The sequence below is a fragment of the Bombus fervidus genome, chromosome 1 (genome assembly GCF_041682495.2).
Source record: "Bombus fervidus isolate BK054 chromosome 1, iyBomFerv1, whole genome shotgun sequence".
NCBI lineage: Eukaryota > Metazoa > Arthropoda > Insecta > Hymenoptera > Apidae > Bombus > Bombus fervidus.
In genome coordinates, this window is record NC_091517.1 from 25,740,246 (window position 1) to 25,765,782 (window position 25,537).

Here is a 25,537-nt window from a genome sequence, read left to right on the forward strand (position 1 = left end):
TAGCAAAATATACACGTATCGTTATCGATAACGGACGAGGAACCAATGAACGATCGAACGAATCCTACTAAGGGAATGAAATCGCTCAATTACTCCGAGTTGGTTGAAATAAAAAACATTGCATTGATAGAGCTACCCTATATCTCTCGTTCGTATAACGATTACTTAAGTAGAATATTATTGGAATATAAATGCACGTTTCAAATACATATACATATATGCATATGTAAGCATCGAAGCGCGGTAACAAGTTTTCGGAAAGTAAAAAATGTTGAAATTGATGGGCGGAAATTGGTGGTTAAACTACGAAGGCCGTTATGAAGGGTTGGGAGCAGGTGAAACTTCCTATTTGTCCGAACGCTGGGTACGCGAACTATGTTAAACTTATTACGATGCAACGTAACCGCCAAGTACGTAGACACCGAGCCATTCACGTGTTGCGCAATATACTAAATTGTTTGGGAACTTGTGTAACGTAACATTTGCATAACAACGTTAAGCTTATTAAGCTCTGTAGGTATCATCGGTCCATCGAAATCGAACACTTAACGAGACTACAACTTCGTTCCGGTCGTTCTGCTCGTTCGTCTTAACTCGAGACGTTAAAACAGTGCTTCCGGTATATAAGAGAATTTCCGTGATCGTAATTTATCGTGGTCGAAAAATGCATCGATCGATGCACTCTACCAGGATAAGACGGTTTAACGAAACGAATGGCTTGACATAAACATAAACAACTTTTTGCAAGTTGCGATGCTTCTGGTTCTACGTTTTATTTCCACGGACCTTAAAGATCTCTTATAATCGAACGAAATACAGCAAAGGTTACGACTCTTTGGACAAGAATAAAATATTATCGTCGACGTAATATTATATTCCACGTACGAATATGCATACGGCAGTGCCACGTGGAATACCAAATACACGAGTCTACTCTTCGTTAAAGCACAACTGAAATTACTTCCTTAAAATCAGTTCCGCTCGCAGAAGCTAGAAAATGACGATAGCAACAGAGCCGCTTTCAACATCAAACTTTTCATTTCAGAACATATAAAAGCGATCGCTCGAATGAGCGTACAATGCATCCACTTTTCTAAATCGGTCCAATAAATCCTGCGGCACAAATAAAAGGAAATATCTTCTTTTTTATCTGCGCTGATGCAAAATTCGATGGTTCATAGAATTTTTCAACATTTTTTCAGCTGAATTTATAGGGCTCTATAAATTCTACTATGAAACCCACCGAGCGAGGACACTCGACGAGCACGAGAGGCGAGAACGAATGTATCCGCGAGACGACATTTTTTCGTAGGTGCACGTGTGTCGATGGCAGTGGCATTTTAACTTTGAAATGGCTCGAAAATTTTACGACTGGCTACGGACGATGAAAGTTGCGAATAGTCGAGTCACGGACGCGGCATGGCGTATCCCTTTCTTAGATAAGAGCGTTAATAGGCTGGCGAGTTGCGATCCTCGATCTTGGTGAGTTCCAGCCTCGCCTGAGCCAACGGTAGTTAGTCTCGCGAAGACTGTCTGCTAATTCCTCGTCAGCGGCCGGCACGACCGCGAAACTTTCCTCCTGCCACTTTGCACCGAGCGCTAATGCTCTTAATTATTGTCGCATACTGTTCGCAAACTACCTAAACCGTACGGTATACCAGATTCTTTGAGAAATTAACGAAATAGGATTGTTCGCGGTTTCGCGCTTACGGATGATTACGTTTCAACGACGACGCCTATCGACAAATTTGTTCTACCAGTATAGATCAAGCTCGTACTTGACACGACTTACTCCGTAGAATCGAAATTGTTACAAACATAGAGTGGAATCACGTATATAACGTTTCATCTAAATCGAGCAATCCAGTAAACTTGTTAATAACCCAGAAAGAAAAGTTAACCTCTGCGATGGAATTGGCTTTGCAGTGGAATACCTGCAGGTATGTTCGCTTGCGAAGAGCTACGTTTTCTGAAAATGTATGCGAACAAGAACTCGAGGAGGGGAACTATGAAATATCCTTTATGGTTAAACGAGGTCATCGCAAAGTAATGAGCACCGTTTTAAGGAATTATTAAAGAGATAGCCTACTTTTCGTACACGTACAACGGAACGCACGAAGAATTATTATAACGTTCAACTACCACAAAACTATGCTGTTATAAATATCACAACACCCTGAATCTCGCTAATAAACATATGCTTCTGCTTATCGTGGAATATTAATAGGAAGCAGCAAACTTGAAATTGTTGCCAAGTTTTTCTTCGATATCAACGGAACGAACTGGCGCAACGGCACACGTAATACTATGTAATAATACGGCATAAAGGAACGTTTCCAAAGTTTTCGGACTATCTCGTTTCAAAAATTTAAAAAATAAGATTTTCCAGCAAACGAAACTATCCACTTCGCGACGAATTTGCAGTTCCCTTAAATTTTACACGTATCTTACATGCACGTGATCAGCCGATTGTTTTTACGATTTCCCAACTAACACATTTGTTTGTAAATGAATATCGGAATCGTGCGAATATTCTTCGGACCAGACGATGATCGATAATCGTGAAAAAATTGCGTGTCTTTCGATACGACACGAACCTTGAGAAATATCTGTCGAAACGGTCCGGTATAAGAATTCTAACCTTACCCGAAGTATTTTATCCGAAAAAAAGCAAAAAATCGTTCGATCGATAATTCAAATAACATGGTACGATTGTAGCTCGTAGCTTTTTTATTTCGCGTATGCATTATTCGACATTGTTCAGGTCGATATTCAATCGAATCGTTCGAATCACATATGTATTTCTATTCGTACATTTGTTTCTTTACATAAGTTTCGAGTATAACGCGTTTGCATTGAACAAACAAAAGGACGAAGTTTAAATGGCGAAAGACAATGTTTTTCGTATAGTTCTTGATTCTTTGTACGAGACGATGAAATTGCAAAATAAACGCAATGGTATCTCATTTTAACGATCCACGTTTGTTTTTGGACTCGCGTATTTTTATCATCGTTTCAATTTTCAGAAAAATCAACGCTCGATACGTATCGATTTCTTCTATCCGCGCGCAAAAGGTTCGAACGAAAAAGATGTTTGTCGATTGATATATATCGTTAACAAAAAATCGATATGATTGATATAAATTAATTTTGATAAATTCGTTACGCGAATCTAAATATCGCATGACGAAATTGCCGCCCCCTTTGAAGCCTTTTAATTCGATTCTCTCAAAGGAAAGTTTCCTCGTAACATTTTGCGGTGATTCTCAGTACGTAAATTGAAATTTCATTTCTAACCAGTCAGGACGTTCGCGAAGTATATTCGATATTTCACGGATATCCACGGTTTCGAGTTGTGTTTAATTTTCTTCGAATTAATAAAAAGTATCGATTGAAAGAAATAGAATACGTTGGTAAATAGCTTGATAGAAGAATTACCGCATACAGCGAAGCTCAAAGCGTTCATCAGTGAGAATCAAAATCGAGGGATTTCAATTGGAATAAACGTATAAAGTAAAGGCAAACGGAAGATTCAGGAAACGTGGATATTAAAGGAGAATTTTAATGGCCTACGATATAGTGGGTATAATACCGATCGAAGTAACCTTACCTATATTATCTGGGTGCTTTCGCTCGAAATTCAATTTTTCGTTTCAACCGTGGAAAGAACGCGCATAAATCCGACAGATATGAAAGTCTATATTCCGATCGAAGCGATATCAGAAGCGTGTTATCGAAATTGCAATAGCGACATCGTACACGAATCGGTCATATTATGCGATGGTGCGAAAATGCGGTGAAAATGCGGCGAAAGATACAATGGATAACAAGGTAACAATCGTCTTGCAAGCCTCTGTAATCACCCTAACACCGATTAATTTCCGAAACGGCGTGTTTATTCTGGAATACGCGGCGATACCCATTAACGATAAAACGTTTCAGCTCGCATCGTGTACAGCTTCGACGTTTTTATCGATGAAAAAATGCAAATGCAACACGTTTAATCCGCGACGTTAATGCATAGCTTGAAAACCGAGGTATATTAAACTTTAGCGACGACTTTGACGTTAACGAGTATGTAAATTGAGAGGATACTAATCGCTAGAACGAAAAGGATACGCGGAACCCACAGATATAAACTCTTTTCAACAAAATTCTTATTAGCGTATTATATAATTTTCAAACGTCCGTGACGAACGTTTCTGTTTGATTAAAATTCTTATCTTCGTTTCGTGTAATTAGATCCCCGATAATTTAGGCAGTAAATTTAATTTAGTAAAATAGAATTGAGAAATCTCGATAGTCTATTGTAGACGGACAACGAGCGTACGTTCGTATAAAGACTCAACCGTCTTGAATATCCTGTTCTTCGTTTCGACGACGACTAAACGTTACGATAGTAAGAAAGCTTTGGATATTGTCACGTCCGAAGCAAACATCGACAGAAAGGATATCGTTGTCGAATCGCGATAGAACCGCGGAGTATCGAGTCGTGGGACAAGGATCCGTGATCGTAACAAGGAATCGCGCTATCGAATTTAACAGGCAACGGATACGACGTCGATCATAATGGTCGAGGCGTCGATCATCGCAATAATAATAGGAGCGCTATCGACTGACGACGTTAGCACGGCAGCAGTGGCATTGCTTGTAGGAGGACGTTTAGCGTGGAACAGTGTGGGAAACAGTGTGGAGCTGTGTAGCGCGGTGCGGAGCAGTGTGGCGCGGAATGGACTCGTGGAGCGGAGTGAAGCGAGCGAGCGAAACGCGGCGGCAACGGAGGCGGAGGTGGTAAGAGTCTACGCCGCCGGTGGTTGCAGGTAGGGGAGGGGGGCTGATATCTGGCTAAGCGCGGGCGCAGTTGGGTCGCGGTCTTCAGCACGGCAGCATTTCGCTCACCGATCTCTTTACGCAACTCTCTCGCACTCTTTCTCTTCTTTTCACACTTTTTTCTTGACTCGTCTTTGGACACCGCTTACTCGCTCCTTTTGATCGTCCACTTATCTGCCTATCCATCTTACCAGCTCCTTTCTCCTTCCTCCGACTGCCTCGCACTCCCGATCCTTTCTTCCTTCCTCTCTTCCTTCCACCCTTCCTTCCTTCCTTCTGACGGTGAATGCCGCCCCCCTCCATTCGCTCTCTCTCTGTTGCACCGGCGTGGCGCGGCGATTACGTTTCAGTCGGTCTACCGGCGCTGTCCGCGGTATCGGCAATGCTTGTACACACGCGACGAAACGTGTTTACGAAGGACGGAGTGTGCGTGCCGAATGACGAATGAGTGGCACTTAAGGAAAACGGAAGCACCGCCGGCTAGATTGGCGAACGTCGACTGCGACTCGTCGCGAGTTCCATGTTCCATCATCAGTGCATCTTCGCGCAGGATGCGTCCGTTTGTCACGTGGAAATTTGATTTGTTCGGGATATCTTGTACGCTGTGAACTGTGCAACTAATCTATCGTCGAACGAATCGATAAGAGAGTGTTTCGCGACAAAAGGTTCTTTCAAATATCATCGAGAAGATCCGACCGTGAAAGTTAGGTTATGTGGAAATAGAATTACTCTATAACTGTAATTACGTATTATGCGATACCGTAAGTTGATCTAACTCTTTTCCCTTTTCTGTTCCATGTAATTCGACCGCTCGATGATTTATTGGCTGTAACGTAGCGTGATTCGTTAAGAATTCTTTTGCAAAAATGAACAGATTCGTAAAAATATGCATAACCTATTGGTAGACGCGTTATCCAATTTCGCTTGTACGTACTTCTTAGCCATTGAATGTGGTGTTTCTGTATGATCGGTTTAAAAATTATTATATATATTTATATACGACGGGTATCGTACCTACGTCGCGGTAAAATTCCGGTGGCGGTTTCGAAACTTAATCCATTCTCCTACTTGCGGCTACCTTTTAACCGATCTGTTCCACTGCGTGGCTTTTGAGGACGCGTTATAACGATAAACGTCGTGCGAGTTCGTGCAGTGTCTAGTTAAGAAAAAAGCATAATATACAATGATAACTGAAAATTCGAAGTGAAGCGTGATCGTACCGAAACAATGAACGTTCAGTGAAGTGTGAAGATGAATGTTTCCACGTTGAGCTTCAACGACACGCTTCGGAAAAAATCAAGAGAAATGCAGCGGACAAGAAAAGTACCCGTGGCCTCGACACGACTGCAATAGACGTGTTTTAGCGGTAACTGCGGATCAACAACTGCTGACGCAAGTCGCTTCGGCGATCACGGTACGTTTTTCACGTTGAAAATGCATCAAGTACGGTACATAGAGCAGCCTGGTCAGCTCTTCACCATAGTTCGTTGACTCGACCGTGACAACGCTGTCGGACACGCGTTCGCGTTACATTTACATTTGCGTTTGCATAATATCCACTAAATTTTCCACGAAAATTACTCGTCGCTACTCGACTAGAATATCGTTTACCGGATAATTAGAAAATATCTTCCGATCGATTGAGAAAATTTTAGAGATCTTTCTTTCGTTTGTTTCGCGACATATCTAGTTCGATAAAAATACTTGCTTAATAACCGTTATTAAATTTTTAAATCTATGAAAATATTTCGAGGAATAAGAGAACTGTATCGTGGATAAACGATTTACAGCGGAAGAAACAATCGTGTTTCCTATTTTTAGACGTCATACAAAATTTCACTGCCCGAAACTGAGTCCCTAGAATTTTCTAGCACAACCGTAACTTGCGAACTTTGCTCCTAGCAGCAACTCTGCCTTTGACTTACAGTGTGGCATACGAAGAACGAAACGTATACGGATATATACGATTCGAATATCAAATAAAACACATTGCCTATTATCTCGTAAAAACTATCAATTATTAAAATTCACGATTCGAATACGTAAAGCAAATTTTTATTTCTACGCAAATTCATTTTGACCGTTCGCTCGTCGATCGTCAAACGGTACGAAGCAGGTGGTGCACGTTCATCGATCAAAGTAAAAAGGAGACGCGTGCAACGATAACGGTTATTGATGTTCATGTAGCGAGAGGAATCGAATCAACAGGCCGTAATAAATCCGGAGCTTATTCGGTAGTATTTATTCAAGGTTGATGAACAAATTCGATTTGTAGTTCTGAGCATTAGAAGGGCGGCTCGAAGTTTAAGCGAAAATTTACACGATACGACGACAGACGTGCAAAATTAATATGTCAAGTCCGGTATTGCACCTGCGCGCGATTAGTCTTGCCAATTATTACACGATATTACGCAGCAACGATCAGGTCATCTTGACGAACGTCTTCGAGTCACAGCTGTTACAGGGCGACGATCCGAAACTTCTATGTCGATGTCGATCGAATAATCGGTCGAAGAGAAACAGGCTTCGTTAAATCGGAAATTAGCTCGTTACGCGTTTGTCGAATTTCCTATTGGAAGAGATAAATTTTCAATGATCGACGGAAAATAGGTTAAAAGAGAGCGGAGGTTAAACGCGTGCCGCTTTAAAACGCGGAAACGAAGCTAAACAGTTTTCGTGCGCATTTAAAGCGACTACCCTTTTAAGCGATTATCCAACGATAGAGTTGTATTCGAGATTGATTTCAATTTACGCACAAGCCAGCCTCGCAGACGCGTCAACGGTTGTCGGCTCGTTCATACAACAGGCTGATTATTGCCGCGTAATAACCGGCCGGTAATAAATCCACGAATAGATAATCGAAATTGTAAACATCGTGAAATTGCTGTCGTGTCGCTTTCGTATCGGCAACCCCTCTGGCCAGGCTATAAATTGTATAACAAATATTATTATTGTACATATTGCTGTAATCTACACGGTTCGCGTTACGCAAATGTCCATTATTACATTCGATCGCAGGGTATTTATTTTCGATTAACGCGAGACTTTAACGATCTGCCGAATACTTGTAGCGTCGTTTAGAATTTCCGAATAAATAATAAATATTGGACGCTACGTTGGTAGTTGATTACGTTGAAAGTAAGTGGATACTCGTGTTTAAAAAGTTGTTGTTGTAAGTATAAATTAAAATTGATGGAAACGAAACAAAAGAAACGCGAAACAGGTGTTACGCGGATGTATTTCGATGCGAGTAATTTTCGTTAATGAAGAGAAACGAGAAGAGATGGTATCGATGGGTGAGACGCGGAACAAAAACGAGGAGATTCGCGGACGATGAGATTTAGAAGCGGAAAGTGAATTTCTGTTTATTGTTGGCAGAAAAGATATATCGCTCCACTTGAGCTGGCACGACTTTGAGGCTGGTGTTGCGAAATGTACCGGAAACGATGGACCGTGAAGATTCTGCGAATGGATTTACGGTACAGCGTCAACGGGAGCGGTTGGTGCGCGCCAGCTCTGGCCAAGATCATCTGCATTTTCTTCTTTTCGCTACTGTTGCACGGTAAGCCGATGCACAATTTGTTCGTACTCTGGCACGATTACACACGTCACGATAAGAAAACGTTCTCTTCTTGTCCATTGAACTTGTAATCAAACGAAAGTTGTCCTTGTAGAAAAAGCTAACTCGACTTCGTAACTTTGAAAGCTAATTTTAAGCTGTTCTATGAAATTCGGGCAGCGCGCTTGTCACTGGAAATTCTTTCGTTCGAAATTCAATTGATTCGCGTTAAATTCTTGTTAAAAAATCGATTAATCGGAGAGGGAAGAGAAAATTAACGTGTCATTTAATCCATGCTACAATCCAAAAAGTAATACAGCTCGATGCGATATATACGTATATACAGGTTGTTCAATTATCTTTTGTCACTAATTTTTCGTAGTATGTACATAGGTCTGTTTATTCGGGTTGTCCGCGCGCGCAATCTCGATCTATCGAGAGTAAAATGCTCGCGTTCGTCCCTCGTTGATTAGAATTTTCCTATTTGATCCGGTTAACGACACTGACCAGTGCGACGATTCACAACCTACTCTCATTTTGCTAAGCTTTAATAGTCTTGTTAATTCTCGTAAAAGTTACCCATCGAATAATCGAAACGCACATCAAAATTTTCTTCTCTTTGGCTTAATCCGAATCCGAATAACGCACGTACTTGATAAAAATTCCTATTGCGCGATAGTTAACGATTAACCGATAAGGCGACGTGCGTTTAACGCGCATGGAAAAATTCACGAATCGCCGTATGGTATATACGTATAAAGTACGTACATACCTATTTGTTCGATCCGCAGGAGCATTTTTATTACGGCGCGAGATCGGAGCATGCTAATTCGGAGAGTCATGTTTTCCCGTGGAAACCGGTGTTAAACGTAATTAAAAAATGCAGAAGCAGTTCTTCTTTGAAATAGCCAAGTTGGTTCCATGCACAAAACGTTTTATCTTCGCGCCAGTGACTATGACGCGTCATGGAAGTGTCGTAAAAGTTGGCGAACCCGGTGGATGTACGATAGGCAACGCCGAAAACACTGGAAACGGTGGAAATGTTGAAAACGTGCACAACGAGCGAAATGGTAGCGCGGAGGGGCGAGGAATCAGGAAGTGGAAATTAACGTTAACTAGTGTGCGGGCGTGGCTCGCCATGGCTCGTCGTGGACAGATAAAAACGCATTGCAGAAAACAATGATCCCTAGGGACTTTGCAAATGTTGTTGCGGTCAACTAAAAGAGCGGTTGCACGCACGTTGTTTTAAAAAGCAGCTGTGTACCTACATCGCTACATGTGTACTATCTGCGCGACAAGCTCGTTGAACCAAATATTCCGCTCGTCGAACTTTTTACAATACTCTCCGCGCTCGTTCCTCTCCCGACCGTTTTATCAATTATTTCCGATTATCCTCCGTTTAATAAATATCGCGTTGCAAATATTTTCGCGAGAATGCAGCCTGTTGTTTTATCGTTGGAAAACTTTTACGGTATAATCGAGCTTTGCGGACGATTAAATTTGCATTTCTTGGAATGAACAATTTTAATAGAATATCTTGCGTAAAGTTACATGTAATTTGCTTTTTATTCGATTGATAATAATAATAATAATAATCTTCCGGTCCTGTTGCCAGTTAAATTTTCAGCCAGAAATATTTTTTACGCAAACGTACGCGTGTATATGCACCGTTAACAAACAGAAACGCTGCAGGTAAACTTCTTTCTATTTGCTTTCGTTTCCATTCGTCCACAGTGTTGCTACAACTTTCAAAGAGGTGCTTTCTCTAAAGAGGATAAACTCTTAACTCATAAATATTGAAACTAGCAGCTTGCCAAATTGTACGTGTTTCGCTTGCTCTTTTCGAAACAATTTCCGTCGACAACCGCGAGGACTCTCCGTCGAGTGTTACACGAATAAATTCTAGAAATCTCGACAGCCTGAATATCAAAGTCCGTTAAAACGCGAATCGATAGGACAAAACATCGAAATACGGAATTTCTATTCGATAGGAACAAACGGTTTTTCTTTCCTCTCTGTACATTTTCGTTTGTTGTCTCTCTAGATTATCATTGTTTGCTGATTTCCTTTGTAAGCAACCTTCGAAAAAGAGATATCGAAATTCCATGGAGGAGAGGAAACGTAAAAGTTGAAAGAAAACGCCGGATAGGCGAAATAAGTTTGGAAACGTAAAGGGTGGAAACGCGATTCCGCGTTCTCGGTTTGCAAAGCAAATTCGACATTTGCCGGCGGTAAACACGTTTATCCGAAAGTTATAGTTGGATAGATTCGATGCGTGTTCCCTCGGTATCGGTCGGTGTCGCGCATCGCGATCGCAATCGCTATCTTCCGCGTCAGTGTCTATCGCTCTCTCATCGACTACGTACGACGTAATGACACGATGATGCGACGTTCGTAACTATGTTAGCTTCGAAGAGTTTCCTGCAAATGGAACACCATAGTTTACAGACCGGCGGTTATTTCATTTTACGGAGATTCCGACCATAAATCCGAGGGAGCGACGAATTTACGTTCGCGAAACTTCCCCCTATACAACCGCCACCGTTAATAATTTGCCATATTTTGCTTTCACAACTTCTTCGTGCTTTGTTACCCGACGTAAGTTTCTCGTCGTGCCGTATTCCGCATTTCTTCCGCCCCTCCGAAAAAACATCGCGCGGAACACAAGAACACAGCGAAACACGCACAAATGTAAGCACGCCTATTATTACGTATATACATTCGACTCAATTTCACGTGTATGTATATGTATACGTATATACGAGGATATACCGGTTCGTTCGTCACACTTTGAACGTGACTGTTACACAGGTTCCATCGATCGTGTCCTAATACATATTTTCTTCTTTATTTTTCCACCAAATGCATTTAAAATGCGATTTGTACGAATGCGTTGTTTTTAATTCTGAACTGATATTAACAGTTCTCTTTGTGCTTTTTGAACCGATAAATCGTCGATGAGTTCCAGCGTTTTTAATCGGACCGAAGATACAAAGTTCAGCTGGCTCGTTTCGTTATAGAGATACAACGATCTGCTTTTTATCGAAGAAGCGTGATCTAGTAAAGAAAGAAGAGGCGATTGTATTTTTGTAGAGCTTCTCAACGTGTATGCGCGCTTCCAGCAATAGTGGACTTAATCCGCCGGAAAGTAAGAAAACATGTCCGTCGACCGTGGAATTTGCTCCTTCGAAAACTATTGTCGTGTAAAGATAGAAGGTGTTTCGAAGCTTTCGTCAAGGAATGGTATTTTGACACGGTCTATAGGTAGAAAATTAAGCTGCGCAAGCAACGAATTAGAAAGTAAATAAAAAGATAACGGAGGACCGATGAAATTACGTCGTTTCTCCGATAACGGTAGCTGCTTTGAAGTTTTCGACGACACTCGATCAAAATCAACCGCAATGTAAACTCTTGGACAAGAAGTTGAACGTAATTCTCGCGAGCTCTTGTGATTCAAAAACTGGGTAAATATTCGTAGATTCTGATAAAATGGACGGTGAAAATAAGCGTGAAGTGAAACGTGGAAGTAACAGGAATAATGAAAACGCGTAGAAGAAAAGTAAATAGCGAGAGATCCCCTTGTATTACGCTCATTTATAATTCAAAGAATTTGCGTTACGTTAGCAGGCAAGCATCAAATTGTAGAAGTTCGTAGCAGCCTTCAGTATTTGATGGCTGGAATTAGGTTTATTTAACAACGCGAAGGCAGCATTACAGCTACGCTGATGAGTCATACACGACTAATGTGGTTTACGCTCGGCGTTTCAATTTCTCTTTGACGTACGCTGCAATACCGCAAATACCGTGCGAACCTTACTGTACAAACACCTGGATAGACCCGTTTTCAAAGTACACGTACATCGCATTTAAAGGCGCCGCGATACCGGAGAATCTGATTGCCAAACGATCGCGATTCGCGTCCGATTCCACGATAAAAGCGGTCAGAATGCCGATAGTCGTGCGCCATACCTCGCAGTATCGTCGATCGTCGAACGCTTAAGTAAGTTCGATATCATCTCTCGTAAAGCGGAGAATAACGTCGACTACACGACTAGTTAATTTTATCAACCGTAAAATATTCTAAATTTCCACGTTGCGTTTATCATCGCTTGAAATCATTGACTGACGGAAGAAAGTCGAGACGTAACGTCTCATTTGTACGAGATGGAACGTGTTTGAATCGATCCATCATCCCTGGTTTGACCGCGAGAGGGAAAACGATCGTTTCTCCAACGGATTATCGGTGGCTGTTATTCTTCCCTATAAAACGATCAAATTCTCTCGGAGTGGCTGGTTTGGTTGGCACAGCCGATCGTCGACTTTCTTCCTTCCGTTGGATATTTAACGAATGTTCGTTCCGGAGTAACACCTCTGCTAAGACGTTTACGAGTGTAAGTGCCCTCTGTGGTAGAAGTATGGCGACGAAAACGCCGAAAAAGTAAAAGAACGAAACTTCCCAGCCTTCTTTCTTTCACGCGCACTGTATTACTAGAAAACGTTAACTCGTACTCGACCGATTCGAGAAAACATCTGCGAAAATTCTCACGGGTTCGTTCGAGGATCGAAACTATCGATCAATTTTATCAGAGCAGAAGAGACACGAGATAAACCTATCGTTCGACAACTATTCAAATCTGTTTCGTTTTTTCCATTTCACTTACGATTAACGTTCTCATCTATTTAGTAAGTCAATTATATTCAAATTCGATTGTACCGTGTAATATGTTTATATATCATGTAATTTAGACAGATCTATATAGATAAACGTATAACAGGTCCTGGGATTATTTTAGAATAATTTGGAATTATTTTCATTCTGGTTATGAATCTTGTTTCAAATGGAAAAATCGAATTTTATTGAAATGACACGAATAAACCGCAATATAGATGAAAAAGTATTGCGTGCAGCTTGAAAATTTCATTTTTTTACAATGTGATTTTATATTGAAAAGATGGTAATAATAAACAGATGAGCATGTATGTATATTTATATTTTATTTGACTTACTCGGTTGGCTAGGTTAGCCAACTTTATCGAGAGAATTTCCTGACTTGCGAGAGAGAGGTTTCTGGCTCGAACTAAACACAGTAACGATGTTGTTGCAATTCGTATAAAGACGGATTATCCTTTATGGCGGGCTAGCAATTAAATTCCGAGCTCATTTATGCGCAGTAGGTCGCAATTGGTCCAACTGTGAACATATCTCAGAGGAATTCGGCACAAAAGGAGTGTCACTGAGATAAGATCGATCGACCCAGGTGTTAGGTTCTTCCGACAACGAAATAATTAGAATCCCCGATCGAAAGGGAACAACGATACTGTTTAATTCTAAGCGTTTCAAATCGCTTCGAAGTTTGCCATCGATTAACCCTTTTCTCGGTGAAAACAAATTATCTCGTCGTTTGGACGTTAGGCCTTCCTCTTTTGAAAAGAATTATTCGCTTCTTCGTTGGCGAATTCTGTTGTCTTCGTTTTTATCTTCTACACTTTTATTAAAAATAACAAATAAGATGAAAAATGGTTCACAAGCTAAAACACACGGTCGTGAATTTCAGTAGCAAGGACCTCGAGATAGGAGACTTTGCTCGGTGTAATGGAAAGTCGTCCGCCGATATTTCTACATTTTCTTCTGCTCGGACAATTCGTTTCGGTTCAAGAAGAAAGACGTCACTGTCTCGATTGTAAGACTCGAGATTATCTATAAATTTCCAACCGAGTGCCTACGGCTAGAGTTATCCGATAATACTTTCCTGCGTCTCTTCGGTCTCCAGTTGACCTGCCGCAACGCCGCGCCGCGCCGCGCCGCACCATTGTTGAAACGTACGCTTAAAAACCGATTCGACGAAGAAGTTTTTAAAGACTAATTAAAAAGTCGTAATAGCTCGTAATTAGCAGCGCGGAAATGACACTCTTTACGAGCTAATTCAGACGAGCACGAGACATTGAAAAATCTGACTTGGAGAATTAAAGCAGAGATATATGGAAGCGCGTGTATGCACGATATCCGTATAAAATAGGAAGTTTATAAACGAGATTTATCAGTAGTTGTTAATATCGATAAATAAAAGTCACGAAATCGGATGGTATATTCGATGGAATATTCGCGATCGTAGATACGCAGGCGCGAATATATTTAACCTATGGACAGGCCCGCGTTGTTTTTCACTGCTGCGCCAGAAGATTCTCATAGATCAAGGCGACAAATAACGCCAGTCACCGCAATATTCAAACCAGGTGATATATCAATCCGCAATTTACGATGTTGTTATGTCACCGATACGAGACACTCCTTTCTCTCCCCGCTTAGTTGTCGAGAAAATATGGACCAATCGGGTAACTAATCTGAAATTTATAACGGGATCAACCGTTTAAACGATGACGTTCCCCTATACGTACATGACATTTCTACGCGCGAAATTATGCCTCTATATTGAAATTTTTCGGATAAGAATCCGTACACGGTACATTGTACTTTCATACGTCTGCTCTGTTGTTTATTCGTCCCTCTATGCGAATTCAATTTGCAATTTTGCCGTTTTACCTGGAAATTGCGAGCGTTATCGTTTCGTTAAATTTCGTGGAATATCTTCTACTGTACTTTCAAGGATATCGAGCAACGAGTGCATGACAGTTTTAGATTGGTCATCATTTATGGATTTTTACCATTTATTTTTATTCCCATCGATCATGAAAAATCTGTATAGCGAGTGTAAGTGAGAGGAACGGCGCGCTTTCGAAATAACTAGGAGATCGAATAACGAAAGAATCGAGAGCTTTTTACTTAGCGCTGATTCATTGCATGTCGAAGACAGATGATACGGTATGAAACTAGTGGAATATTCGAAGGATTCAGGATGTCTATGACGATCTAGTGGGTAAAAAACGTATGAAATATTCAACTGCATCGAGACATATTTATCAAAGAAACTTATCACCGTGGTATGAACGACATTTTACAACTGTAAATAATTGCATCGATTCTTTACAAGAAACACAAAGTACGACAAATACCGATTAGCATAAATGATAAACAAGAGTTGTAACATAACCATAACATAAAATAAAATAAAGATTCGATGAATTCTATAACGAGTTGACGCGTGTGAAAGTATATGATGCATTTGATATACATGGGACGATAAAAATCAGGAATTCCTCCGATATAACGATCGAAAACCTGATCGTGAGCGCGACCCACGAAGAAAAGGTAGTCCCTGCCTTTTATCGCTACTATTATGCACAGCGTATGGAAAAGATTTTATAAAAGTATTGCCGGATCGAAAAGCAGCAACTTGCTCGCATAACGCTGCTGCGTTCTTCCAACTTATTTCCCAAACGATTCGCGAAACTTCCGTTTCCTTCGACGAGGAAAAGAATGGAAGCGATAGCGAGCGTTCTATTTCGTAATTTCCGTAACTTTCGCGTTCTAGTTACAGCGTTCACGGTATAGTTTCCGTATTCTTGATCGCGATGACACGGCATCGAAACCGAAATGCACTCGTAGTTGAGAGCGAAGCGAAACTACCGACCGTCAAAAATGTCTCGATCCCGTTGAATCTCGCTGGCTGTAATCTGTTCGAACGAACTTGATCATTCGCGTTATCGATGCAGTTTGTTACTCGAGCGACGAATAAACAGCGTTGTCCGTCGAACGAGGTAAACCGGGTTTCTTTCGCTGCGCGAAAACGAAAAATCGCTCTTTTTTCGGAACTAACGAGCGGCAAGGAAAATCTCGTCTTGCGATCCGTTACGAGGAAGAATCGATTGGATTTTCCGGAAAGCGTGGTGAATTTATCTGGGATCCGGCGAACGCGTAAATCGAAGACGGTTTGACCTTCTAGAAGAAAACAATCGATCGGAAAGAACCGCGGAACTTTATGCGGACCGGTTTAAATTCGTATCTGGAAAGCTATGGCGATTCCTTTGGGACTCTGCCAAAGCAAAGTACGATATATACATGTATCTATCTCGTTGGTCGCGCTTCGGCCTTTTCCGCCACGCTTCACCGTTTTCAATTTCGTAGATCGATCTTCTCCGCGCGAAAGCTGCGTAGCGCGATACTCACGAGTCACCATGGGAGTAAGAAGTATGTATTTCTATACGGTCGATCGTAATAGAATCGCGGAAAGGATTTCCCCGCTACGTCCTCGATGCTATATCGGATAAAAAAAACGTTTCTATCATTAATATTCAAACCATATCGTTTTACGCGATGCGTGCAGCCGAGATTTTCAAGATATTTCTGACACTGCATATCGGTGAAACGTGTGGAGAGAACGAACGAGACGTAACACGGATACGGATACAAACGCGAACGCAAAGGTGTTGCGTGAAAAGACGAGAACCGAATGGCTGAACCTCACTTTCAAAATTTCCATATTTATGCGAGATGCGACGTTTACGGAAAGCCTGGCGCGGCTTGCGCGACGCAGACAACGATGTCGTTCCTTTCTTTCTTGAACAAAAGTCTGAACGACGCTTGATGCGATTCTAGACTGACAAAACATTTCCAAACTCGAGGAATATGTAAGCACATACATATGGATATTAGACGAATGCGGGAGTATATTCGATCTTCGTCTCTAGTATCATTTGTCATTTGTAACTTTACCGTTTGATGATAATAGACGGCCAGATAGGTATATCCGTTACGAGAAATCTTTTGATTCGCGGTATAATATTCGATCGTGCGTCGGCGAAAATGCAATTTCAATTTGCATGGAAACGGACAGGTAAAAACGAACGTGTTTATAAACAATCTATAGCGAGATTAAAAGTATACAGTGAGCTCAATTCATCGAACATGATAATTGCGATGGGAGTATCGGTGTATTCGTTTGATATATCGTGATTTTCGATGCGCGTCAATACTTACTTTGCCTGTTAGAACTCAGCATTATTTTTCAACGAATAAACGCTACAACTTTTTTGGGAAGAATAACACATACGTACGTGTATCCTTCTTGTTTCGTCTCGTCGCAAATTCGTCGTTATCCGTGTGGAAAAATCGAGATATCGGCGATATTCGTCGCGTAGGAAATGTTTAGAGCTTCCGAACAACTTATGGAAATTTAAACGAACATTGTCCCACGAACGACGATTAATACATATTCTTGATCGAAACGAAATCGACGGAATTTTTAAGGTATTCGAATCGAGCGTATTCCGTTGAAAGCACGATGTTTTTTTTTTTTTTTTTGCTCTTTCTCTCTGCGTCGAAACTGCGCGATGACTTCGATAGGCTACCGCGATTTCGCAATGAATTCTCGGCACATCTATCATTCCGATTCGTCAGTGTCAAAATCGCGATCGAACAAACGATTCGACAATCCTGAACCTTCAACGACAAATCTCCGGAATTTCAGTTGAAACTGCATAATCCTGTCCTGTGCCTCTGACGTTGATGGATAAATGTCATTTTTTAAGGACTTCTTGTAAAAGATGTTTTCGTACTTTACGGTTTGCTGGTTTCGATGTTGATCTATTATCAACGTCTATAGATCGACGATCGACCCATTTTCCAGCTGTGCATTTTTCTACCGCGTTTCCAACACCAGTCGAAACACGAGTAAAATGTACCTATTTTAAGACGAAGTAAGAAAGATTCATTACAAAAGCGAACTTTATGGTTTCAGTACCCTGAAAGAATAGATAGGCACGCGTTTCTTTGCGAGCGGTATTTTTCAAAGATTAAAATACTTTTTAAGTCAAGATAAAGAACGCGAAAGACAAAGGAAACCAAAATTGTTTATAATTTAAGATGAAACTTTTTGAATTTTATACGGTATTACAGATCGTATCTTTAAAATCGAAGAAATGAAAAACATTCTGCATTTTCAATTATGTACACCGATGGAGATTCACTTTCGTTTATCGTCATTTATATGAATAATATATACGAAAGAAATAATAAAGTTGCTTAACGTTAAATTCTATTAAAACGTAGTAAGTAGTTTTGTATTTCGTTTGTTTTTCTATCGTCGATGATGAAAGTATACGCATGTAGGTCAACCTGATAGTAAGAATCAGTCTATACTCGTGTAATAAAGTAACCACAAAAAGGAGCTTTCTATGTTACTGTATATGTTTATAATACCGTTTTCTTAATTAAACGGCAAAGCTCTTAAGAAGATTATATGCTTAGATTGCCAGAGCCTTATCGTTAAGACACGTCTGCAGTTGTCAGCAATTTTCTCCGGTAGCCTCTTCTTTACTCGCTGGTATTCTCTTCTCTTCTTTTCTCTTCTCTTCTCTTCTCTTCTCTTCTCTTCTCTTCTCTTCCCGAGTAATAAGACCCTTTTTCGACTTTTTAATGGGTCGTCGAAGCGATGATTTATTCGTTCCACGAGAGAAGACGTTCGGACTTTTATTAAGGGAGCTCGCCATGGAATCGTTAAAGGCTCGACGGGCAAAGCTATTTCTTTCGAAATTCGCGGATCCGTGAAACGTTCTCTCGACTCGATTCAGCAAAGACGATGCGTCGTTCTTTAGCCTTTAGAGTTTAAGTTAGCCAAGTGACCAATTAACTTTTATTTCGAATAATCAAGGTTCCACTCTTCGTCCATCGTTGTTTCGCCCTCGAATATCGCGTCATTTTGGTAACGATTTAACATTCGCCTGGTTATTGTCCTTCGAAACAATGAGGAAAAACCGTTGTCTGGAAAGTTTCCCTTGTCGAGCACACCTCTCCTTTGTTTTGCAAATATGTATACCAAGGGGTACCAATCGGCTCGATATTTCCCCAGAAAGATAATTGCACGTCGAAGACAATCTCACGACAGGCAATCGTAGTCTGCAAACAAGAATTTTTACGGGATGATAAAACGTCCGCTTATTCTTTGTCGCACGACGAAGAGAAAGCGGTAGTTGTTACTTAATTAACGCTAATTGCTGCCTTTTTTCGATAGAGAGTATGTACAGACGAGGCGTGTTTTAATACCGTGATGGTCGTCTACTCGATGCAACAATTTATTAAGCTTCGCGCATCGGAAAGGGTACCGTTTGTTTAATGGAATAGAAATCGCATTGCGTTCGAATTTGCAGTTTGCTTTCTCCAAATTACTCGACGTACACAAAGCTGATCCGTTATGGAATTATTGAAAGCATTTCGGATCGCGTATCGCCTTTATTTCCCATTATTACTCGATACATTATGTTCGTATTATTAAATCATTCGTTTTATGTAACTGGTCGTCAGGTTGAAAGTAATTCCTTTGTTGTATCTAGTATATTGCGCAAATAAAATTATCGTTAAAAATGTGCAGAAAATACGACATTATTTCAATTACGTAAAATATGCAGCATAATAGAGGAAGGGATTGACAAAAGAAATTAAATGTAATTATTCCAACTAATTGATGCGTTTCGTCGAAGTAAAAATAGCGCTGAAAACTGAATCGAGCTTTCCAAATTTTTTGCATTCTCGACGCTTTTCCTGTAATTTTTCTTCTGTGCAGCAAATTTTTCAATTTTCGAAGGTCGATATCAACGTGATACAAGGGAAACACAAAATTCCTTTCCTATTCATTTCCTATTCATTTCAATTTTCTAATTCATTTGCTATCGCGTTCGCGATAACGCAATTAGGAAGTTATAGGCGCAAATGTAGACGAGAGATGAATACGACGAAAGTGTGGACGTAGGTAAATCGCAGTCAGCAATTTAGCGTGGTAAGAAGGCAAAGAGAGAGAAACGGGTATACACATTTTCACGGGTTCAGAGGAGCACTTCATCCAGTTGGTTTCGAGAATAGTATATCCTTAAACGTTCGCTGACCCTATTTCGTCTAATTAAATCGGAGTTCCTTTGAGGATCTTAAGCATCGCGTTTTCAGTTCTATCTCGAGTAATTTGCTGCTCCGTTATATAACGCAGCGCGTTTTTTTTTGTTGTTTTTTTTTTTTTTAATAAGCGTGCCGTTCTCGTTGCAAGGACATCGACGACGCTGTTTTTTTTTTTTTTTCGTTTCGATCGTTTCAAAGATCGAAGACGTTTCAAAACGAACTATTTTTCAGCGTCACTCGTTTCGAGACCTATCCGCCCTTGATAGCTGCGGGTTTCCTCTTTCCTTTCGCGAATCGTTCTTCGAATCAACGTCCGACGTAATCACGAAGTATCCAGCTTGTTACGCAAATTTTTAGAATCGCGACGTTTGTGTTTCAGACGATACCGATCGCGTTTCGATTTAAAAAAACTGCGGCTAATTTGGTTACAGAGGTTGACGAGCAAGAAGAATCGGTTTCGGATCGAGCAAACCGGCATAGATTCGAAATTAAAGCTACAAATTATTTCTGTATTTCGTTCCACCGAGTCGCTATTATCGTTTGCGACTTTCCAACCGTATAATTCACCATCGGATGCTGTGGCGGAAACGAGCATTCGAACAACTTCTACAGCCACGATTTATCGATTATGCTAAAAGCGTATTAGCCTGGATGAAGAAAACACTGACCCGAAAGTTTCGAGCGTTTTTAGGTCTATTTGACGAATTTTCTTCCGAGCGACTCTTAACGGAAAACAAATATTTGCGCACGGCAGCTAGAGTACGAAAGTTCAGTTCGTAGGGAAGTCAGTGCCATAACAGACGAGTCAGTTTAAAGTACCGGTTGCTATGAAAATGCTTTCGCGTCTTCGTTTCACGCTTTGCTAGCAAATCCACTGGCGGTTCTTCGCTTCGAAGTTCGAAGAAAGTTTTTCATATTTCTGGTCTCTTATTAAAGCGGAGCTCCGATTGTTGAAACGAGATGAAAAGACGCTTATGCCATCTGTTTTTCCTGCAATCTTTTTTTCGCGTTCGATTACACGCCAGTCGATGGGACTAACGGTCCTTCGAGAATTCCTTCTTCGAATGCGCGTTGCTTTCCGACCAAATGGACGTCTTGGAAAAAGGAATGCCAAGAAGAAAAGCGAACCACGATCAACGCGAGAGAATAGATGCAAATTGCTACGCAGGAATGTCTCTGTAACGAAAGGAACAAACGTTTCGCATCTCCTTCGTATATGTAAATCTGTATGAAATGTCTACGAGTTAATATCGCATGCCGTGTCTTCTTCGCTGACGAGAAAATATTCCTCTGTCGAAATACCTTTGCCTCTGGAGAAGGTATCCTCTTTGCAGCATCCCAACCTCGTGCGGACGTACACGTTATAACATACATATGTCAAATTTTTTGATCATCTTTTCATAATATCAAATTACCTTCGGATTTCCTTACATTTCAAACGAGTAAAGACAGTTGTCGAACAACGTAAACAGGAGAAAAACAGGTAACTAGAATTAAGAGGAATTTCTGCGAATGCAAATCGTGTAAATTTAATATTTCTGTTTAATCGTGCGGACGTTTGGTACGATATAACTACATTGTGGAAAAACGTTTATGAAAGGATTCGCGATCCGTTGAATGATTTCCAGTATGAATTTTAATATCTCGAACGACATCGGAATCGCGTCGTAACGAAAAGAGGAACGATTTTAGTGCGACGATAGAAGGAATGGTGGTTAGCGCGAACGGTAATTCCGTTCTTACGTTTATGAAGAGCGTCGGCATTGATGAGTTCTCTGTCGGACGTGTGCGTGGTTGCGCATTGTTACGAGCAGCACAAAACCGGCAGTAACCGCGTTCCGTTGGAAAACGTGCTTCGAAAGGTATGCTCTAATGCTTTCATTAAGCGAATTCATTGAACCAATACGCGGGTACTTGCTTTCAAAACTGCATGCTCTCGTTTCCTCCATCTCCGTTCAAAGATAAAACTAAACAACGAAAGTTCAGCTCTCGAAATCCATTTTATCGGCCAACGTTTCACCGGAAATATTTGATCTACAATTTCCAGAAATATGATCGACGCGACGTTTCATTCGTTATTCTTGACAGTACGGTTCCGAATCTTTGCACGTATCAAAAGTTTCCCGTTAATTCTTTGCGATCTGAGACTCCGCGTATCGCCGATCCGATGCAGCGTCGATAAAGAATTACCTTCTAATTACCTTGCAACGTGGAACGAATAATATTACAATAGAAAATTAATCGAAATACATTTCTAGCCTTTTTCGAGATTAGAAGTAGTATTTATAACGAGATCAGCGTTCGCGACATTGACGGAGGAAAAATTAAATTTTCTCGCAGGGAGATGAAAGAAGTGGTAAGGAAGCCTCTCTGGAGTTGCACCGGCAACTTCAACGTTCTCTACTCGAGAACGATGTAAAAATGTTACTCGCTTATCTCATATTCTCCTTACGAAAGAAGACATATTCTTGACGGCATACTTTATGGAATAGCGTTGTTCGCGATTTCTCTGCTCGATCTTTCTCAAATTAAAAATATGTTGAATAAGTTAAAAAGGCGATATGTGAAATGGTACGTTCAGCAAATTATCGTGAATTGGATCTAAGTACCTACATACATATTCATTTTATTAACGATGGCTCTTTTGGTTTTCGTTTCTTCCATTGATCATTTCTTCTCCCTAGTGTAGCACAATTCGTTCAATTATTTTAAGATACGACAATGCATAATACGCTGGGTCATACAAATCTTTAGTATTTCTATAGTTCCCATAGTGTTACGTCGGCCGACTTTGTACCTGGACCGGGCCTCGCATCGCGGACGGGATGGCAACCAGATTTCCGCACATCCTTGTTGCGTACCCTTAAGAATCTCAAGGACCGACCATAAATCTTAGAAAATTCTAGCTAAAGTCATTCAGATCGAACAAAGATCTTTTTACGAAAGATGCTTTTACGTGCGATGCTTCCTACCACCAACTTTCTATCGAGGGCGGCTAAGACCCCTCCTAGTCCACCAACAATCGTAATAGCCAATAGAAACAATGTCTATTACCCTCGCTTTCCTAGCCAAAAACTGTCATCAACGAATCCGATGATCCCGTGCGCTAGACACACCCTTTTCCTTTTTTTTTTTTTTTTTATCGTGGGGAAATCCTCATGGACACTCGGCGCTGCGTAGCAACGACCGTGTAGTGTCGGACTCCTACCGACTAAAACCCCACGGTGGTCATCCCGACGTTCGGAGGTGCACCCGGGGTCTCTTGCGAATCACTACCGAGTGCAGCCTCGTCGTCTATCTCCCTGCCGTTGTAGTTGTCTAGGGAGGCATCCCGGTTTGAGTTGGGAAGCTAGGGGGAACCACTCCTCCTAGCGCCACGTCCCCTAATCTGTCGCACCCGGGGCAGCGACGGCGGCGCCGCGCCCCTGCGTCGTACGGAGCCCCTGCGACGTTGATGCGATGATCTACTGGGATCGGCTCTTCTCTTCCGGTCCCTCTCTGCCCGCTCCTTTCTCTGCATAACCTCCTCGCAGTAGGCGCGGACAGCGTTAAACTCCCGGGGCCCTCGGAGCATGGCCTCAACGACCGCTTCCGGAGCCAACCTCTCGCCGATGTCGAGCTGCAGGACGCGCCGCGGTTCCGCCCACGCTGGACAGAACTCCAGCGTGTGCTGTGCCGTGTCCTCCTCTTCCCCGCAGTGGTGACAGGTGGACGTCACCTCCCGCCCGATCTTCAGCAGGTACTCACCGAAGACCCCGTGTCCGGCGAGCATCTGTGTCGTCCTGAAGGTGAGCGGAACCCCGCCTTGATCTCTCCAAGCCTCCCAATTGGGAAGCACGGCGCGGACGGCTCGGTGTGGCCGCCTGGCGTCCTCCTCCATCAGCTGGGAGCGCCACCGCTCCCAGATCTCCAGCTTTGCCTCTTCCCGGACGTTCGAGGCCGAGAGGCCGCCCAGCGACAGCGCCACCGTCGAAGGCGGTGCCCTCAGGTGTTCATGCACCCGACAGAGCTCGAGGGCCCGCAGCTCGAACGGGGGGGACGCCGCCAGCACTGTCGCCGACTCGTAGGATATTGTTCGATATCCTCTGGCTATTCGGATAGCGATCGTCCTTTGCAGTCTCCTCACCAGGGTACGACTGCGACGGTTGGCCATCAGGTCTTGGGCCCACACCGGTGCCCCATAGAGGACCCGGGACCGGATCACTCCCTCGTAGAGTCGGCGGACTCCCGACCCTGCTCCGCCTATATTCGGAAGAAGGCCGCACAAGGCGTTGGCTGCAGCCGTCACCCTCGGGACCAGGAGCTCGAAATGTGGTCCGAACGTCCACCGGCTGTCGATGGTGAGGCCCAGGTACCTCATACGACACTTCACCGGCACCGCTTCGCCATTTATGGCCACGGACAAACCATCGGGAGGGGATCCCCTGCGGCGGCGGTCGAAGAACCATAGGGCCTCCGACTTGGCCGGCGACACGTTCAATCCCAGTCGCTGAATAGCGTGCACCGCGCATGCCACAGCGTCTTCCGCGAGAATCACGGTCTCACTCCACCACCGTCCCCCGGCTAGTACCAAGGTATCGTCGGCGTAACAGACCAAGCCCGTGCCCGGGGGCATCGGGCATCGAAGGACGGAGTCGTAGGCCGTGATCCACAAGATTGGTCCCAACACCGAACCCTGCGGGACGCCGCGCTCCACGCGCCTTCTCTCTTCCCCGTTCTTCCCAGTGAAGGTGATCCACCTATCGTTTAGGTAGGCTCCGATGACCTCAACCAGGTACGCCGGCACCTCGAAATGTCGCAGAGCCTCCATTATCCTCGCCCAGGGGATAGAGTTGAAGGCATTGCTGACGTCCAGGGAGACCGCTACCGCCGTTCCGTAGCGGGAAACCATGTCCTCCGCCATGCTCCTCACCCGCTTCACAGCATCCACCGTGGAGCGACCCCGGCGAAAGCCGTACTGACTGTCGTGCCATCCGGGAACCCGCCCCGAGATATGGGCCTCCAGACGGGCGGCGATCACCCTCTCGAGGAGCTTCCCGATCTCGTCCAGCAGGCATATCGGCCTGTACGCTGACGGCGACTCCGGCGGACGACCCTCCTTTCGCAGCAGGACCAATCTCGCCATCCGCCATATCCGCGGGTAGATGCCCTCCCTCAGGCATCGGGTAAACAGATGCCGCACGCGAGGGGCCACCACCTCCATCGTCTCCGCCCAGACTCGGCCCGGAACTCCGTCCGGACCCGGTGCCACATCCCGGGACGCCATCTTCTTAGTCGCCGCGAGAAGCTCCTCCTGAGTGACCTGCAGCTCCTCGCTCCGCTCCGTCGACGTCGTCGCCACCGCTGCTGTTGACGACGTCTCGCCC

At 42.8% G+C, this 25,537-nt stretch overlaps 1 protein-coding gene across 5 annotated transcripts in view; it reads left to right on the forward strand.

Moving 5' to 3' along the window:
- Nucleotides 1–25,537, forward strand: part of LOC139991180 (zwei Ig domain protein zig-8) — a 92,251-nt gene that overhangs the window by 21,608 nt on the left and 45,106 nt on the right. Inside the window, exons 1-2 of one of the 5 annotated variants that reach the window (XM_072011128.1) lie at nucleotides 4,811–6,244; nucleotides 8,209–8,392. In XM_072011128.1, coding sequence (XP_071867229.1) covers nucleotides 8,263–8,392 — 130 coding nt within the window. In that variant the 5' untranslated portion in view covers nucleotides 4,811–6,244; nucleotides 8,209–8,262. Of the gene's footprint in view, nucleotides 1–4,810; nucleotides 6,245–8,208; nucleotides 8,393–25,537 lie in introns of those variants that run through there. The other 4 variants (XM_072011117.1, XM_072011101.1, XM_072011108.1 and 1 more) reach the window with 4 other exon arrangements.